The sequence below is a fragment of the Diospyros lotus genome, chromosome 10 (assembly GCF_014633365.1).
Source record: "Diospyros lotus cultivar Yz01 chromosome 10, ASM1463336v1, whole genome shotgun sequence".
In the NCBI taxonomy this organism is placed as follows: Eukaryota; Viridiplantae; Streptophyta; class Magnoliopsida; order Ericales; family Ebenaceae; genus Diospyros; species Diospyros lotus.
Genome location: NC_068347.1, coordinates 20,986,988 through 21,007,907, shown reverse-complemented (window position 1 = coordinate 21,007,907; position 20,920 = coordinate 20,986,988). Strand labels below are relative to the sequence as shown.

Here is a 20,920-nt window from a genome sequence, read left to right as displayed (position 1 = left end):
TAATTGTTGTCAATATAGTGTCCTGTCAAACACATATAATTAATCTTTTGAATGGAGGATCACCTGTTAGTGGTTGAACAAACTCTTCGACATGAATTTTTCAACTCATTAATCAATTCCAACATTATTTTTACTAAATACCTTAAAACAATCACAAAAAATGGTCCAATGAAAGGAATCCAAAATTTAGGATAAATAATTAATATAAAATGCCTAAATCCTTCACGCTTCACAAATTTGAGAGGAATCTCAACAACCATCACCATATGAGTTAAAATTTTTCTAACAAGCACTTAATCAAATTTTTAATTAATAAGTGCACCTATATTTTCACCGTCTCCCTTACCTCCCCTCCTTTGAAGTTGGTTGCAATTGTATTTGCATTTTTTGGGTTTCAGGAGAATAAGGGTGTTTTTTATAAGATCCCATATGATTCATTAAAGAAGTAGTCCCATTTTTATTTTTTTTTTTGGAATGACAATGGAACTCCCTAGAACAATAATTGCATTTCCCTTTCGTCTCACCCTCAAAATTTATAAATTTAGTAAAATGATCCCAAACATTTGACCTTGCTTTCATTGCTTTTCTCTTTGCCTTTCCAAGTGTTGTAGTATTGCTAGTTGATGTTGCACAAGTACCAGCTTGAGCTTTACTTGATGTTGGTGGATGCCTTGAACTGGGTAAGATTGTTTGTGGTATCTTCTTGTCTTGACATCTAAAATAAATACAATTTTAGTTAATATATATTAAAATAACTTATATCAAATCAAACATAATTAAAAATTTAATGAAATTACTCAAAATTCGAAAACATACTATACTTACATTGCAAGACGATGATGTTAAGGTCATTTTGTATCAACTTAAGTATTAAGTTGTTAGAAGAAGTCAAGAACTGTTATAATCTTTAAAAATCATTATCACTAATTCACTATAATCAAACTAAACAAATTAAAACCCCTAACAAGTAAGTTAGGCTAAAACCCACATCATTTTCCCAAACTAAAAGATTTCAAATAATTAAAAATATCTAGCATTATCAACATTATTTGAACACTCATTGTTGAATTGCATTCTTGTTGTGGGTCATTAGAGTTCGTGAAGCATCCTCTTTGGTTTAAGAATCATATCTAATAATTTTATTAACCAAACATGTCTTATTCTTCTTGCATTTCGATCTTCTTTAGGGTTTTTTTTTTTTAATTAAGTTATTGGGATATTTTTTTTTCCAACTATATTATCATGCATCATCTTTTTCTTAACTTGCTTCATTTCATTTGGACAAGTATATGTTTATGGAACATATATTTCCTCTTGGTCAACATTTAACATTTATGGAACTGCAATCCTCTCATTTGGACACTCATTGTTGATTTAATCATAATATATATATATATCATCAAAAATCCATACTAAAATAATTGAAAACCTTAACTTGAATAATTAAAAATTGAAACTACAAGAATTACTAACTCACCTTTTTTGAAAGCTGAAACTAGACGCAGATGAAGAAAACAATTTCTAGATGAGAGTTCGATAGTGTTGAGTTGCAGAGGTGTGGGTCGAGCTGGTCAACGGTTGCAAGTTGTAGAGGAAAGGGAAGAAGAACCAAAAAAGGCGAAAAAGATGACGGTCGAAGATGGTGATAAGCGTCGTAGATGACAATCGGTGTTACGACGAGTTGTGGGATATTATAAATTCCATATGGATGTGTATGTATTTTTAAAATTTTCACATCAAAGATGCGTAACGAAATTCTACACAAATCATATGCAACTTGGATGTTTAAGCAATGCAATTTTACATCACATGTAAATAAATGAAAGTGTACCTAAAAGCCCGATGTAAAGGTAGGTGTAGAAATAATTTCTACACCGGGACCATATCCTCCACAAGTTGTGGTGGGCCTAATTTGTTCACACCAAATAACCTTTCTAAAACCAACTCGTTGTCCTTGTCTTATGCTAGTAAGAGGACTTCAAGTTACCTACACTTGTTTAGTTATCCTTGGTCTATAAAACCCAACTCAACACTTGAGTTAATTGCAACAAATAGGCAAAAGGAAGAAGAAAAGAAGTGGTCGTGCACAAGCAAGAAACCCGAGAGAATCCATAACCATGCATAAGCCTTTTTTCTTCTAATATCTCATCCTAATTTGATAATTTATAGGTCCAATATAGGGGAAACACTTGCCTATCGCATGCCTCACAGATTGCCATGTGGAAAGCATTAACAAGGCAAAGGCGATTTCACCTAAAGCTCCCATGCACATAATCTCCAGTACAAAATCAATCAATTCTTTCTTTAAGTAACCGATCATTTCCCAACTATAGGAAAAATCGGTTGATAGTCCTAACCGAGCAGTCGACCGTTTGCTAGAAGAGTCAATAGTTTTGACTTGCATGTTGCATGGTCCTTTGTTTAGCTACATCCAGTCCATTAACACTTAATTAATTCTTAATGACATCTCAAGACCCACAATTAACTATTAATGGTGTTAATAACATAATAGTTGCATAAATCTGGTTTCAAATGCCATGCTTTCTTATGTATGACATTTTAGGTTCATCACCTAATAGCAATCAAATAAGAACAAACCCCTTTGATGCTAGTCAAACACTTCAAAGTATCTCAAGAATCTATCCATCTTTTCAAGATGTTTTAATGGTCCTGAGTAATGCCTAGCAACGGCTCAGATCAATCTAAAAGGCAATGAAATGTATTCATATGTAAACCTATTACAGTTGACGATTAACATATAATTCAATCTTTCCATTACCTAATGTCCCAACCGAGAGAGAGCCATGAAATGATAAACTCACTAACCCAATAACTATGTATTTGATCTCATCGGTGTGACTAGATGACATGTTAAGAAACTCTTTTCTTAATCAATCATTCGTCCCTAGCCGAGGAATTTCTTGTCACTCTAATAATAAACCAAATAGAACATTCTCCTGAACCTAATGAGGGTGATGGATCATATCTACAAGCATCAGCCTCTATGCACCTACGATACAAGACCGCATAAGATGAACATCCCCATTTTGCAATTGTATGGTTTGGTGCATTAGCAAAACTTGCACACCAACACATAAGAAAATTGTGTCACTTCAAGTCAAATGATCAATTACACAATCACAGTTTGATGACAAGACCATAATCCACTATGCCATGTGATTTGTCATTGGCGTCACGCTTGGTGCATTATTCTCCAACAACCATTCACAAGTTTACTAAAAGCATCACATGGTTTGTAGTATGTGACTCACCACCTTTTACCATTAGTATCTTATACTAATCAAAGTAGTAAATTTATGTGCTAGTCCATAATTGATTAATCAAAGTCCCCATCTAAAAAATCTAAAGACTAGGAATATTTAAGAAATCTAGTTATTAGAGAATCTCATCTCATATTCTTAACAACTTAAGAATAAAATCTCAAACGAGAAATCTAAGAACTCATTCATACAAATTTGGAGAGTAATGGATGATGAACAACTTGCCTTTTATTATATACAAACATACATCAAATGTTTAATAAGCCCGCTAGATGTCATCTAAATCTAATGTTAAAGCACATCATTAACATAGGATGCTGGCAAGGAGTCAAGGCGGAAGGGACGAAATGAAACAAAAATCAAAGAAGACATCAGTAGAGGAAGATGGAGAGACAGACAATGTCGTCGTTGTCCGTCGGTTGGTTTGAATCGGAAAGTAAAAGACCAGAGGCAAAGGTAAAGAGGGAAGGGAATGGTCGAGGTCAATCACTGGTCGAAGCAAAAAGAAAGGGGAAGGGTCGAGGTCGGTCAGAGTAAAGAGGAAAGGCCTAAGGGGTATGGGTGAAAAGGTAAAGAGGGAAGGGAATGGTCGAGGTCAATCACTGGTCGAAGCAAAAAGAAAGGGGAAGGGTCGAGGTCGGTCAGAGTAAAGAGGAAAGGCCTAAGGGGTATGGGTGAAACTATTGAACAACTTTTTCTTTTGTTGTGCCAAATTTGCACTTCTCTTAATCTAATTCTTAATTTGATCAACAACGATATTTTTTGTTTTTTATATTTCAATTGGTTCAGTTATTTCGATTTTTTTAGTAAAGAGACCGAATTGAACTAAAATAACCAAAACACTCAAATTTAAAAATTGAACCCAATCAGTGTATAGATTAAATCGAACTAAACCACCAATTTTGACTGATTCGATTTGATTACTCATTTTGCTCACCCCAGTTCAATAGTTAACTTTTAATATTTAATATTTAAAATTTATTATTAATTAAAATGTGACTTTTAAATTGGCACATGGGTGAATTTAGAAACCCATTATCGCTCTCAATCATTATCCAAAAAGAAACCAGAAAAAAAATAAAATTAGAACTTGTAGTTTCATTCTGATCTTGTTTTCAGACAATTTTTTTAAACTTAAAATGGTTCCATTAGTTTAAGCACTTTTATATTCTTCATTAACAGATATCAGATGGCTAATCATTTAGTAGATCCATTCAAAGTCGATTTTCGTGTAATTTTAATTTTATTTTGAAAACAAACTATTTTTCATTTGAAGCTTCAATCTTCCCGTCACAATAAAATAATCTTAATAATTATTACCATCAAGCCTCACCCTCAACTTGCTGAAATAGAAGAGGAAGTTTTGTTTTCTTCCTTGAAAACTCTTTATGCTAAACATAGCATTAGCATTAGCATTAGCATTAGCATTAGCAGGTTGCATTAATCTGTAACCCAGTAAAAACAATTAAAATGTGTAAATCAGAACACGCAACTTATGTTGCTCTGCCTCAGAAAAAATAGCATCACTACTGATTTACACATTTTATTCTGAACATCGCAATAGCATTAGTACTTCATACAAAGAAAACAGAAGGATTACTATCATTAAAGTAAATCAGCGATGCTCATTTCATCATCAAACCATATACTCCAACTTTCTCACATCTTTTAGTCTAAACATTTATGCATTTACATTTACAGTCGTTTCCCATTTACTAAGAAAAGAAAAAAATAAATTGAGCGACCAGAAAGGCTGACTTTTTCTTTTCTCTTAGTTGTCAAGAGTGCTTCTGCCTCAGAAAAATTGGTCTTTTGACGTTGGTCCCAGGGAAATTGAAAGAGAAACCTGCTCAGTGATATTGAGGCTTCAAGCAATGGCGGTCCTTGGAGGCAATTCCTGAAATAATAATAATAATAATACTAGGGTCTTCCAAAGAATTAGCTGCCCAACAAGACAGTTCCAAAATTCCTTGCCCTCGATAAAAATTTTATATGTCCTGTCGAAATCAGCGTATGGGCAAGTAGATCAGAAGGCCCAAAGGGTAGTAGGTCACTGATAGAGAGGTGTGAAAAGAGTAATAAAAGGTCAAATCTCATGACCTAATGACGAAGAAAATGGAAAATGGGCGTGATTATATCTAACAAAAAACGTGATTTGTCCCCGTTGTCTGCCATATTCATTTCTTTGGAAAGCAGAAAATTTTTAAGCAGCTAGCAGAATGAGGATATCAACTGATAGCTTCTCCATGTTTCTTTCCTTAACCTCTGTTATCGTGATTCTGATAATCTCAGAAGCAGAAGCTACTGACAGGATAACAACAACTCAGTTCCTTAGAGAGAATGAAACAATAGTTTCGTCTGGCGGCAGCTTCGAATTGGGATTCTTCCGACCAGGTAGTTCCCAGAATCTCTACTTGGGAATTTGGTACAAGAAAATAACAGCTCGAACCGTGGTGTGGGTTGCCAACAGAGAAGCTCCCCTTACCAATCAATCAGTCATCTTGAAGATATCCAGCCCTGGAATTCTTAATCTTTATAATGAAACCGGCTTCATCATCTGGTCTTCCAATACCTCTACGCGCGTAGAAGATCCCATCGCGCAGCTTCTGGATTCAGGAAATCTTGTTGTGAGAGAAGCAAATGATGATAACCCAGAGAACTTTCTCTGGCAGAGCTTTGATTATCCAGGCAATACCTTTCTTCCTGGCATGAAGCTTGGGAAGAACTTGATCACCGACCTAGATAGGTACTTGTCATCGTGGAAGAGCAACGATGATCCAGCCCCAGGTGATTATACATACAGGATGGACACTCGTGGATACCCACAATTCGTTTTGAGGAATGGTGCTATTGAGAAGTTCCGGCCTGGACCATGGAACGGCCTTACCTTCTCTGGATCAAGCTTGAAACCGAACATGATTTTCAACTATAGCTTTGTTTTCAGCAAGGAGGAGGTCTATTACACTTATGAGCTTACTAACAGCTCAGTTATTTCAAGAAGGGTGCTGAATCAGAGTGTTGGTGTGATGCAGCGCTGGACATGGGCTGATCATCGCGGTTGGATCCTTTACTCAGAAATACCAATGGATAATTGCGATATCTATGCATCCTGTGGCGAGTATGGAAGCTGCAACATTGGCAACACCCCACAATGTGGGTGTTTGGATAAGTTTGTCCCAAGGCACCAAAACAATTGGGACAGCGGAGATTGGTCTAGTGGGTGCATTAGGAGGGTGCCGTTAGCATGCCGTGGTGGAGAAGGGTTCATGAAATATTCCGGGCTCAAGTTGCCAGACACTCGGAATTCATGGTTTAACACAAGCATGACACTTGAGGAATGTAGGAAAATGTGCTTGGGGAATTGCTCTTGTATGGCCTATGCTAGGTTAGACATCAGGAAAGGAGCAAGCGGTTGCTTGATGTGGTTGGGCAGCCTGGTTGATATCAGAGAGACTGAAGATGGGCAAGATATCTATGTAAAAATGGCATCCTCCGAGTTAGGTATATTTGAATTCACAATTCTCATCACCTCAACTTCCGGCAATTATCTGGCTATCTGACAATAGCAAATTCTGAGCCTTTTCTTTGTTTCCAAAAAAATGATTTCATAGCAGCACTATAATATATAGTACTCAAACAGAGAGAACATAGTATTCAACAAATGAAGAAGTCAAAAAATTATACACTGTATTTGGTGAAACCAAGTTTCCAGCATAGTCTCATTGCTATGTCCTTGGACTGAAGCAGGATCCCAAGGGAAGAGAAGAGAAGCAATTATAGTAAGCCTGACATTGGTCATTGGAGTGTCTCTGCTATGCCTGAGCCTGACGTTGTATTTTTGGAAAAAGAAACACAGGCAACTCGAGAGAACAGGTAACCGATCCATATGAGTAATGAGTCATTCATGATAAACCTGTTCTAGTTTCACCCTGGAAGAAGCATGCTTGCTTATATAAATTTCCAGCAAACACGCAACTTGAAAAAAACATGGTTTCTTTTCCTTTCTTTGCAGGAATAATGAGTCATGGCTCTAGTCACACAGAAACCAGTAAAAGCCACAAGGAAGATTTGCAGTTACCATCATTTGACTTGGCTACAATTGTGGATGCTACTGATAACTTTTCATTGCACAACAAGTTGGGAGAGGGTGGTTTTGGCCCTGTTTACAAGGTAACAATGTATATTTGCTTTGACACGATTCCTCCTATTGTTGCATGCATCATAACACTAGAAGACCATGAATTTTTTTAAGAAAAATAGTCAACAGGCAGCCTAAGCGCAATTGGCCAAAAGAAGCAACATGAATGGAAATTTTACAACCTTTTCAGTAGTCATAACAGAACTTTTTAATGAACATTTTAGAGAGAGAGAGAGAGAGAAACAGCTGTGAAGAGGCTTATATGTTGTTATTTATGGTCAGGGTGTGCTGGAAGGGGGACAAGAAATAGCTGTGAAGAGGCTTTCAAGTAGTTCAAGACAAGGACTAGATGAGTTCAAGAATGAAGTTATATACATTGCCAAGCTCCAGCATCGGAATCTTGTGAAACTTCTAGGATGCTGCATTCAGGGAGAAGAGAAGATGCTTATATATGAATACCTGTCTAATAAAAGCTTGGACTTGTTTATTTTTGGTTTGATTCTCTCAAAACCATTATTTGTTTACATTCAAAAACTGCCTTTAGTTAACAAAGTCAAACTTCTGGACAGATGAGACTCTGAGCAAATTACTAGATTGGCCTAAGCGCTTCCACATTATCGACGGCATATCTCGAGGGCTTCTCTATCTTCATCAAGATTCCAGATTGAGAATAATCCATAGAGATCTCAAAGCTAGCAATATTTTATTGGATATTGACATGACCCCAAAGATATCAGACTTTGGCATGGCCAGGAGTTTTGGAGCCAATGAAACAGAAGCCAATACAAACAGAGTAGTCGGAACATAGTAAAAACCTCTACAACATATCCTATGTAATTCAATTTTTTTTTCTTCTTTTTCTTCTTTTATTGTTTCCTTGCAGTGGCTACATGTCTCCAGAGTATGCAGTGGATGGGATCTTCTCAGTAAAATCAGATGTATTTAGTTTTGGCGTGTTGGTGTTGGAGATTGTCAGTGGAAAGAGAAACAGAGGATTCTCTCATTCAAACCACTTCCACAACCTTCTTGGGCATGTGAGCCCCTCTAGTCTACTAATTTCTCTTACACATGAACGTGTTTGAACTTGTATGTTAGGATCACATCACATCACACACAGAAATCAAGAGAAAGAAAATATGCAAATTTAATTTGGTTGGGTCTCAACAAACCTACGTCATCCATGATCCCACAATAACCCAAAAAATCCACTCAATCAATGAACATTTAGTTTTTGCACAAAGTCGCAATCTTCACAACTCAAGACAATTAATCACTCCCACTGTTAACTTTAGTTACTAAATCTTGACACACACACAAACACACATTTTATCCATTTCTACTGGAGTCTATTTATATAACTACCCCAATGCCCAGTGGCATTAGGCCTTTTGTTGTTACTCGTATTTGATCTGTATTCAAGTAGGATTACTAAGAGACTTCATCTCTATCACACTAAATTTACCGAATGAGTTTGCTCACATCTCTATGTGATTTAAATTTGAGGAGTTATCTAATATTATATGCCCTTTGGGATTATTTCTATTTAGGCATGGAAACTCTACCAAGAGGGTAGGGCACTAGAAGTGGTTGATGCAGCCGTGGTGAACTCGATATATGTATCCGAAATGCTGAGGTCCATCCAAGTGGCTCTATTATGTGTACAACAATCCCCAGAAGATAGGCCAAGCATGTCATCTGTGGTTTTGATGCTGGGCAACGATGGCGCACTACCTCAACCAAAAGAACCTGGCTTTTTCACTGAAAGGACAGTTGTTGAGTTTGAGTACTCGACAAGTAGAGACACACCCAGTTCAGTCAATGAGATCACCATCACGGTTTTAGAAGCTCGATAGAGAGGTACAAAGTTGGCTTTTTGGGTGATAACTGTGCAATTTGGAAATGATCTTGTTTTTAGAATTTTTCATCATTTGAAACGGGCTAATTAATCCATGAACTTTCACCTTTTCCATCGATCAAACTTTTTTTCCTTCACCTTTTCCATCGATCTTACACAGATTTGTAATTTTGACATAGAAGCGGTCACACGCTACAAATGCAACTCCATCTACTTCATTTTGGTTATGTCCACCATTGTTATCTCCATTTAAGGTTAATGTCACAGCTTCCTAAAAGTTCATGTGGATTGTTGAACTCGCCTAACTCTGCTTGCTATTGAGATTGCCAAAAGTCACCTAGCTTTGCTTCGTAGTTGGAAAAGTTGAAGGTTAAGGAATTGCCTCTAGATTAGCATTTTGATACTACCTAAATTACTGCGACTCTAAGTTGCCTTCAAAAGTCTCCTAAATTCCTTTTCAATAATTGCCTTGTTGAATCGTCTAGATCCAATTTAGAAGCCAATGATAGCCTTGCTCTGATACCAAATGTCAGGGTCCTAGGGTTTACCTAGAGGTTTTTTAGGAAAATTCTAAGAATAAGAGAGAAATAGAAGGAGAATTAGATAGAATGAGGGAGATAACAAACAAAATTTGGAAAGGAAATCAAAAGAGCTCGAGAGAGATGACAGAAATTCAGATATCAATTCTATTAAGAAATTTGTATTTTGATTTATGGAGAAAATAATTTTAAAAAAATATATTTTCAATAAATATGGTTTATTGATGATTTCCAAAACATTTTATAAATTCTTTTAATTTGGAGAGCTTCATTCTCATATACTTATATCTTTCAAAATAACCAAGTATGTGTTGTATAAATATAGTATAAAACTTGTGGGAAAAATTATTTGAAAATTAGCTAAGTAAGAAAAAGACTTTTTGATATATTTAATAGAGTATATGTTCATATTAGTCGAGTATTCTATAAAGCTTTTGAAGGCAAGGTAATTGAGTAATCCTTTATGATAATAGAGTAAAGCTTTTTGATAATATTTTCAATCGAAGTAAATTTTGAAATCGAGAATTTGCTCAGTATGCTTTTAAAATAATCGAGTATTGAAGTGATTTCATCAACTGTTGCAAGTTCATACTCGAGTATGTTTTTACAATGCTCTGTTTCTGAAAGCCTAGTCAAGTATGGTACTTTTATAATCGAGTAATGATTCTTCACACTCGAGTAAGCTTTTGAGAAAATCAAGTATTTCTATAGCTATGAAATCTAAACATATTTTCAGTCGAGTAAATGTTTTGTATTCCTTTCAAAATAGTCGATTATGTGCTTTAGAAAAATCATTTTTCAATTGACTATAAATATCCTTACACTCAAGTGCATTCTACAAACTCTCTGTTATCTTATATTTAATCGAGTAAGGGTTCTTTTTAATCGAGTATCAGTATTTTGTACTTGAGTAATTCTTTCTTCTAATTGAGTATTTTTTATATCAAAAGTTTTGAGCATATTTTCAATCAAGTAAAGCTTATTTTCAATCGACTAATGTATTTTGTTAATAGAGTATTTATTTGTGTTAGTCAAGTGAAGAAAGATTGGTCTATGACTAAGTCTCTAATTTTAAATTTAATTGAGTATCAAATGATTGTACTCGAGTAAATGCATCTATTCGTAAACTTAGCCTAGTAATTGAGTGAATTATGCATAGTCTCTGTGGTTTTTGAGTTAATCGAGTAATGACTTAATCATACTCGAGTAAGCTCTATAGATAATCGATTACTTGAAAAGTTCAATCGAGTAAGTGCTATATTAATCGAGTATCCTTAAATGTTAGTCGAGTAACTAGTGTTGGATTTTGAAAAATATAACCATTACTCAAAGAAGTAAAAGATGACAGTTTTGACCGTTTGAGCTTTAATTCATTATTTTTAGAGGTTTAATTATGTTCTCTAATAATGGAATGATTAATGTACTTATATTTGGTATGCAAAATGCTTTATCTTAATAATATGCATATTTCTCTTAACAAATTTGACTATTATCAGTCAAATCAAAAGAAGCTATGAGTATGTGCAGATAGCAAGGCTAAAGTTAAGTCACAAATCCTTTTATAAAAGGCCAAGTGCTATAAGAGATCAAGGTGTTCTTGTGGCTATTGTCCAAGTAATGTCAAACTAACCTAAACCTAAACACAACCAAGTTGAATTCATTTTCAGGCCAATGTTCGTTGCTTGAGTGATAGTCTTTCATGATCATCATTCCTTCACTTCAAGCCATTATCTGGTCAAGCCTCATGTAGATCTTCTTGAACCAGAATTTAGGAACAAGAGAGTGGATTGCTTCATTTTTCATTTTCTTCTCACTTCTTTTGTCTATTCTCTCATGTGCTATACATCTTATTCTTTGACAAAAATTCTTGTTGTGAGCTTAACATTTATTTCATATTCCAACAAGTCTTGTAAGGGTTCTACCTTACCCCATAAAAAGTATGTATTGGTTTATGCTTTATCCATAAAAGCAAAGGTTACGTCTTATCCTATAAAAGCAAAGGTTATAGTTGAGCCTTTTGAAAAAGTTGAGATTACTGCTTAGCCTGCAAAAGTAAATGTTACAACTACTTCTGTAAAAGCTAAGGTTTCTACTTAGCCTATAAAACTAGAGGTTTCAGTTGACTTGTAAAAATTGTGTATTGGTTGTAGTTGAGCCCTTAAAAGCTAAATCCCTTAGTAGATGTTTTCAAAATCTTTAGTGAGGAGCCAAAGTATACTAGGCATGCTAAACGAACCACTCTAAATTACTCTATCTTGTGAATTGTTTCTTATTTTTTTGATGGTATTGTTTTTTACCTACCATGAAATATTTACATATTTGAATTCAACTCATTAGTTTCAAGTGTTAGTTTTCATTGCAAGTATTAAACTTTATTTTAAGATCACTACTTTCATACATACTTCTTTAATGCATATGTTTTCCATGAGATTTGAAGGTTAAAATTTAGAAAAGCAATTAGAATCTTATTGCTACCAACATAACATGTTTTTCATTCTTCTTTTCAAATGCAACCACCTCTCTTTCTCTCTCTCTCTATATATATATTCTATGTCTTAAATATGTTTGGAATAATCTTTATGAAAAATGTATTAATACATATAATCTTGTTTTAAACCGTTGTAACTCATTTTATGTTATAAAAAATATATTTTCAAATCCATCATAATGCACATTTTCATTAATATAGCAAAAATGGTCAAAACACCCATTTCATCCCCTTCTTGGGTGATCTTTCAAATTCACACATAATCCCCTCTTTACATCTTCAGTAACTTTATATATCTTCTTTCATGTAGGTAATTCTATTACAAAGTAAAAAGGAAAATACCAAAACTATCTACTACTACCTACTATATTTATAATTTGATGCAAAAAGGTTAATCTTTATTGTTTAAGGATAATTCTTGTGTTGCTAATCTTGCTAAAAATGATTTTGTAAATGTTTTGATGACAAATATAAGCTTTTCTTTAAATATGAGTTCAATTCCTCATCAAGCATGTAAAAGAAGCAAAGTCATTGAAGATTCTTGGTTGTGGCATAAAAGATTCGGCCATTATAATCTCAAATCTATTCAATATGCTCAAAAGAAAGCATTTATTCTAGATTTACCTCTTGTTAAAGTGTCTTTTGATGCATGTGAGAATTGTTATCTAGAAAAGCAACACAGATTACCATTTCTTAGTTCTAGTGTATGGAGAGTTAAGAAGAAATTAGAGCTTATTCACTCACATGTTTGTGGACTAATGATGACACCCTCATTGAATGGAAACAAGTATTTCATTCTATTCACAGGTGATCTAACTAGAATGACCTAGGTTTATTTTCTAAAATAAAAATCAAAAGTGTTCTCTATCTTCAAGAAATTCAAAGCAACAGTTGAAATTCAAAGTGGTAGTATCTTGAAATCCTTAAGAACTGATAATGAAAAAGAGTACATTTCTAGAAAATTTAATCAATTTTGTGAGGACTTGGGAGTTAATCATCATGTCACGACCCAATTTCTAATAGGTCATGATCAGCACTAATCCCTAGGCCCAGCGGGCCCACCGTAGATTAGTAAGCCTCTCTCTAGTTTGATTTGCTATAAACATTACTACAATTGACAAAATATAGAGATATGAATTAAAATACTATATCAACTTCCCACAAAAATCTCGATATCTCATATATAACAGCTACAAAAAATGAATATCCATCATCCTGTTGTCATAAATACATTTACAGTCCCATATTGCGAGCTTTTGACACACATGAGTACCACAAAAATAAAGTACAAAAGAATAAACTCAACGATAAGTATGCGTCTCCACAGAGCATCCTACATTAAATCAGGAATCAAAAGTGGTCTGACATTATACCAGAAGATCTGCTAGACCAGTATTCAAAAGAAGAATCTCCTGAAAATATTTAAAAAAAAAAAAGGAGTGAGTCTTGTGGACTCGCAAGTATAAGGTATGCCATGCCCACTAGGAAAGTATACAACAAAAATGCTAGGAAGAACATCATAGATACAATAACATAATAGTAAGATGAACAACAAGTATATGTATCATAGATTTACATAATATGAGGTTCAAAAGAAAAATATAGTGCAGGAAAAATAGGTGCCTATAGACAACCCCCATAGGTTGTTCACCTAACCACTTAAGTCTCCTATACTTTTTATATGCGATGCATGCATCGAATCTGAGGACCCACTAGTAGAAACAGGCCTAGCGCCTATACACACATGCACACAAGTATATATACTAGCACATACATCATCATCACACTATAATACCATAATAGCCCACGTGATAGTAGGGCTGAAACATACTATCGTGTCTTCATGGTCTTGGCATGCCAAGCGTCAATACCATGATCTTTTCCTACTGTGAGTCACCAGGGAATCTACCAGTTAGTCCTCTAATAATGCAAATGATACCCTACTTAATGCACAAGTCATAACCATTTATTATTTCATGTGGTGCCTAAAATGTATCATATCATTAAATATTTCTCATACTCAAAGACAAGAAATCAGTTAGGGTATCACTTATAATATTTATGCTTATGTCTCTCTCAGTAGGATGAAAATATTTTATTCATTTTAGAAACATTTAAAAGTATTTTTCTATGATCTGCATATAAAAATCATGTACAAATTATGCATGGAACAATATATACGTGCACAATATAAGGTAAACATAACATATCCAGTCTACTCACCTAGGAAAGAATGACTCAAGTCCGAGCCTGGGGAGAAGATCGACTAAAATCCTGAGAATCCAAGCATACAATGAATAGAACAGGGTGGTCACCTTTGGGTAATAAAAGTAGTAACAGAATAAAAATTATCGAAGATCTTAACCATTGCCTAACACCCCGAATCAGTTATTATATACCTTGACCCGCACAATATCTGAATTTGGCACCATGGAATTCGTCGAGCTTAGCCATCGACTACGTTATCATGCCTCGCCATGCATGCTACACGTAAGTGTATAGTGAGACTACACACCCACTCATAGGCTGCAATAAGAATAATATATATATATCTATATTCACCCATAACTAGATTTCATTTAATTTAGATAATATTTTAAAGTTTTTTTTCAAAAATACATATATATATTTATGATTTAATTGGTAAATTTTTAAAAGCGTAACAATTAATTAATTAGTGATTTAATAGATGGCTTAAAAAAAAAAAGATTTGCAATGTTCTAGCCTCAGAATAAAATGAATCCATCATGAATCAGGATTTGGGGTAAACTCAAGTCATCATCATAGGCTAGCCTAGAACACACTCGGGGTTAGTCTTGCTCGGTCTCGAATCATCTAATAGGGCTTTGTCCTTAGAACTCCGATTAACAAAGTGACTCGCCAGTCACATCACCAATTCCAAGAGACTTAAAAAGAACCCAAATTAGACTGACGTCGATATCTTGAGTAGGACCAACCTAACCAAGTTATTCTAGGTTCAAGGACAAGCGACAAAAAGGGAAAACAAGTCGAGTGGGCCAGTCCAAGGGCTGCCACAACTGGGTCAAACCATGCCCAACACAGTAGGCCATTCTATAACCCAATCGGGCCTCACCATCCTGGGTCAAAAACTTACTCGACCTACCCGAACCCAAAAGCCACTTTTTTTTTTTCTTTCTTTTTTTTTCCCCCACATTCTTCTACTGCCACCGCTGCCCAGCGATGATATGGCCGACCAGCATATTGTTTCGAAGCCCTCACCATGAACATCAATATATCTCAAAATGAGACCCATCAGACCATTAGATATTAGCAAATCTAAAATTAATTTTCGGTTAACATAGGGACGTGTTCTGGTCATCGTAGTTCACCGACCACCAATAACTTTTCCAATGATTGGAGGCTACCATGAGGTGTGCTATACCAAGGGGACCAACATACCCAAAAATGACTAGAATCAGACGGCTAGATTTCGTAGATCTAGGATTTAATTTTCAGCCAAAATGAAGGACTCGCTGCTGGCCATCGCCAACCAAACATGGCCTATAGTTTCCGGCGATCTGAGACCACCATCTGACACCCTCAACTATTTTGACCAACATATCCCAAAACCAACCAAATCCAATGGTTAGATATCCATAGATTTGAGTTTAAATATTCGGCCAAAACCCAAATCGCACCTATATACATACATCTTGTGAAACAATGGAAAAACCATTGAAAATCATACTAAAACACTTACCTCCTTGTAGATCAGGGGCACTTTAATAGTAAAAGTGAAGTCAGATGCAAGATCGGATGGTCAGATTGCGAGAAATCAACAACACCCGAGAGAAAGAGCGAGTGAGTGAGAGAAAGAGAGAGAGAGAGAGAGAGAGAGAGGGAGAGAGAGAGAGAGAACCGATCTGGGGAAGGTGCCTGCTCACCTCCCTCTTTCCCCTTTTATATTTTTATTTTAGTTATTTTGTTTTCTTTTTATTTGTTTATTTTATTATTATTTAATTTTTTTATTATCATTATTTTTTTTTATTTTTTTTATTTTTTTTTCAAATCTTTACACATCACCTCATAATGAGTTATACTCCATAACCAAATCGAGTGGTTGAAATAAAAAAAACAAGATATAGCTTTAAATGGTTAGATGCATGATATTTGAGAAGAAACTACCAAAGTTCTTTTAGGAAAAGCTATGAATACTTTAGTTTATTTGCAAAATAGACCTACAATTAGAACTGCTCATGGAGAGACACCTATTGAAGCTTAGAGTGGGCTTAAGCCAACAACTAAGCATTTGAAAGTGTGTGGATCACTATGCTATACTCATGTACCTAAAGTAAAAAGGAGCAAGTTAGATGAGAAAGTTGAAAAATGTATTTTGGTGAGATACAACTCTCGATCTAAAGGTTACAGAGTATACAATATATAGTCAGGAAAAGTAATCATTAGTAGAGATATTAAGGTGGATGAGTGTTAATGTTAGTGCCCAAATGCTAGATTTACACTACATGAAATATATGTGAGAGGCATTAATGATGCAATCTTGATAATAAATAAAAGGTCATATCTTCATTCATACTCTCCATTTTTCTTTATGAATAAGTCTCTAGATTTCCTAGTAAAGATCTTATTCTTAAGTGTTAAGAATGATGTGACAAACATCTTTAGTTTAAGATTTCTTTAAGGAATTCACAGTCTTTAAATTTATTAGAAGGGAAATATGATCTATCAATTTAGGACCGGCACATGAACTACTTCTATTATTTAGCATGAGATGCTAATGAGTATGGGTGATGAGTCACATGTCACATTGCATGAGATGCAAATAGTAGACAAGTGGGTAGGTGTTAGTTGAACATCTATTGAATGTGATGTTTACAACAGATCACATGGCTTTGAAGATTAATGATCTATTGTTAGTTTTTGATTGTGTATCTAGTCCTTTAACCAGAAGTGACAAAGATGTCTTGTGCACTAGTGTCAGTGATTTTTCGTTGAGTGGAACTATCTAGTGTAAGATCTGGGAATGCTCTCTGTGTGGTCTCTATGCAATGGCATACAAAGGTAGATACTCGTTAATGGGATTCATTGTCCTCCATCAGATGGGGGTGAACATTCTATATGGTCTAAATTGGTTGTGATTGGAAATCTCTTGGCCAGAGTGAGCATGATTGGAAAGAGTTTTCAATGTCGTAAGGGTTCTAAAATGCTATCTAGATCACTCCATACTAGATCTAACATAGTTACCGAGTCCTGTGAATTTAATCAGTCCATGACTCTCACTCGATCGAGATGTTAGTCAGTGGAAGAACTATAGTGAACGGTAATCAAAGAACCTTGGTAGGTTCATCTAAAGTTTAGACTTCATTATTGTTGGAATTGTCCTAAGTCCTAACTAAAGAATACTTAGGATCTTTTAAAGTGATCTAGGGATTTGGAGAGATCCTTTTAATAGGTCGAAGCATTCGACCTACGTCAAGGAGTTGACGTGTCCTAATTGCTACATAGTTGTGAACCTAGAAGGTCATACGCATACCGAGTAATGTGTCGGATTAGTGAACCATTGTTGTTAGTGTGTTCCACATCACTAAGAATTAGTGATGCCGAATGCAGCTAAGAGTTAGCTATGTGGATCTACATGTATGAGAGACTGCTAAGAGTTATTGAGGCACACTATTAAGAGTTAACAGAGGCCTTGGTTCCATTAAGAGTTAATAAAAAAGCTATTAAGAATTAATAGCAAGGCCAAAGTGAAATATGGCAAATGTTGAGTGAGAGTTGGCTATAAAATCAGCTAACTGGTGCATGAGGCAGTTGACCTCTTTAAGCGATCGACCGGGAGTTTCATGTGGTTAACCATTTTATGTTTTTTTACTCCTGCCGCTTTATTACAGTAGAGCATTAAATGCTCTGATACATTATATAATTAAAGAGAGGGATTGGATGAGGTATGCACAGGAAGATTGGCGGATTTGCTTTAGCTGTCTTCTTCTTCTTCCTCTTGATTTGTAGAGAGCTCGCAACTTCTTCTTGCTCCAAGCTGCTTGTTTTGCATTCTCTCGTTCTTTTCTCGTACTTAGATCTGGCTATGAGACAACCTTAAATTTTGAGGGATATCAAACAACTCCAATTCACCTTCATTGAGAAAGTCCTAGCATGGCTTTGGTGAAGGGTTCCGAGGTTGTTCAGGTGTGGACTGACTAGGTCCTCCACATTTGAAGAGGCGGGTTGGTCACTCGAGCTTCACAAGTAAGTAGGAGTAGATTTGGTAGCAAGGAGAAGGAGGTTCATTAGATAATCAGTAGTGGAAAACTTATGTGGATGTATATTGTTAGTCCCCCTATGGATGGTTTTCAGTTTTGATGCATATGGATGACTAAATATCAGGTCTTGCAAGGGTTGTTTTGTTTTCGTTGTGTATGTTTTTGGTTTTTGAAAATGTTTTAAAACCCTATATACCCTTGCATTAATCCACCAAGAGTCGATTTTTGGCTTCTGGCCTCTGTTTCTTTTCAATGAGAATGCATATTGGGATTGGGAGACTTCACAAGTGAAAAAAAAGGTATGCCCAAGTTGTTATTAATTATTCTAAATCAAGTACAACTTTAGATGCAAAAACGGATGAAGATATAACAGTAAGAGGCACGAGACCTCTCCCAAAAATATATTAAAGATGCAACAAATGGAGCTTATCAACTTTAAAGAAGAACATAAGCTAGATGAATGGAAAAAAGAAATGAAGGATGAAATTGTTGATGTTCAAATCAAGTCATTGGATTTATTGAGTAATTAGTTTTGATGATGAAAAAGATGGAACTTGGTTCTTTGTATTCCTTATTGAAAACAATCTATCATTATATGATCAATATATTTATAAAAATTGCTATCATGATCAAATCAATCTTTATACATATAGCTATGAAAATCTTTATTTAAAAGATCTCTTGAATTGTTAGTTAAAATGATTTCATATTGAGCAGAATATTTTTCAAAGAAGTAAGGTCATTTGTCGACTAGTTAAAGTGACCTGTTGACCGTTTTTCAAATTTTGGCCAAACTGTCAACAATTGGTTAGCTTGTCGACTGGCAGAATGTTTGTTTTTGAAACTTGCTTCTTGCTGTCGATAGATTGTCCTTGGGCTATTGACCGATAGTTTGCTTGCTTTTGATTTTTAGTCTATCTATCGACCAGTAGTATGCTCAACCTTATTACCTCTAAAGTTTTTGCAAGCCATCTGTTGACTGATGCTTATGCATCTATCAACCGATAGAATACCTACTCAAGGACTTGTCGATAGATCCATATGAACTGTTGACCCAGGCCTTGCATTTGTCGACCGTTCTTATCATAGGAAACCCAACGACTATTTTTAAAGTGCATTAAATGAGCGTCGAACAACCCCAATGGTCAAATTTTTGAAAGCTAGCACCCGCAACTATAAATGCTCATCCAGAAGATCATTTAAAGCTGTTAGATGATTCAACTACCAATATAGCAAGTGTTTAAGAGAATTTATTATGCTTACATTCTTTTCTCTCATTCATTTTTTATTGTAAAGGCTTGTAATCTATTCATTGTTTAATCTCTTTTAAGCCTTATCTTCCATTAAGAGAACTTGTAACTAAGAGGTTAAACTCTTAAAACTCTCCTTGTACTATTGTATTCATTTTACCAAGCTTGTAGTGCTTGAGGGCCTATCTATTTGATAGGAGGTTGTATTTTCCTAACCTTTGGACTAGAAGATTTACTTGGTTTGTGTAGGTTCTTTAGTAGATTGAGTTTAAAATCCTTAGTGAGGAACTAAGATAGTGGACAAGCTTGGATAAGCCGAACCACTATAAATGTTTGTGTTCTTATATGCTTGAGTTATTTAATTTACTTTTAGCACCTTTACGTTCCTCACTTGTTTCTCATATCAATCTTTCATTGGAAAATATTTTACATTGCTTAAAGTTTTGAAAGTCAATTTTTTTTTTAAATAACCAATTCACCCCTACCTTAGCACTTTATTTCTATCAATTGGTATTAGAGCTTGGTTCCCACTATTTTTCATTAGTCTAACAACCTAGGGATAAAGATTTTTTTCAAATGGTACACTTTGAATCTACATCCCAAACCAAGGGTCAAAGCATCACTCGTCCCCCATATTTTGATGGAACTAAGTACAATTATTGGAAAACAATAATGCAAATCTATCTTATGCAGGATTCAAACTTAATGCAAGCTATCCAAAAACAAATAACATTGGCTGATATGGAGAAAATGGAGAAGTGAACAAATGAAGAAAGGAGAAATATGGAGATAAATGCCAAGGAAATGAACACACTGATATGTGCGTTGTCCCATGAAGAATTCAATTGCATCTCTACATGCAAAACAACAAAAGAGATATGGGATAAGCTTAAGGTAACACATGAAGGCACCAATCAAGTAAAAGAGACCAAAATTAATCTTCTTGTTCATGATCATGAATTATTCTCAATGAAAGAAAATGAATCTATCAAAGATATGTATACTAGATTTAATGATATTGCTTCCACATTAGAGTCTCTAAGAAAAACATATACTAATGGAGAAAAAGTTAGAAAAATCTTAAGAAGTTTACTTAGATCATGAGATCCAAAGGTCACTGCCACAACTGA

At 35.0% G+C, this 20,920-nt stretch overlaps 1 protein-coding gene across 4 annotated transcripts in view; it reads left to right on the top strand.

The window, feature by feature from the left end:
* Positions 1–5,423: 5,423 nt before the first annotated feature.
* LOC127810840 (G-type lectin S-receptor-like serine/threonine-protein kinase At4g27290) overlaps positions 5,424–20,920 on the top strand; it is a 97,286-nt gene continuing 81,789 nt past the window's right edge. Inside the window, exons 1-7 of one of the 4 annotated variants that reach the window (XM_052350406.1) lie at positions 5,425–6,782; positions 7,029–7,154; positions 7,294–7,451; positions 7,702–7,912; positions 7,989–8,226; positions 8,303–8,453; positions 8,967–9,276. In XM_052350406.1, the coding sequence (XP_052206366.1) occupies positions 5,501–6,782; positions 7,029–7,154; positions 7,294–7,451; positions 7,702–7,912; positions 7,989–8,226; positions 8,303–8,453; positions 8,967–9,272 (2,472 nt within the window). In that variant the 5' untranslated portion in view covers positions 5,425–5,500 and the 3' untranslated portion in view covers positions 9,273–9,276. Of the gene's footprint in view, positions 6,783–7,028; positions 7,155–7,293; positions 7,452–7,701; positions 7,913–7,988; positions 8,227–8,302; positions 8,454–8,966; positions 9,277–20,920 lie in introns of all 4 variants that reach the window. The other 3 variants (XM_052350405.1, XM_052350407.1, XM_052350408.1) reach the window with 3 other exon arrangements.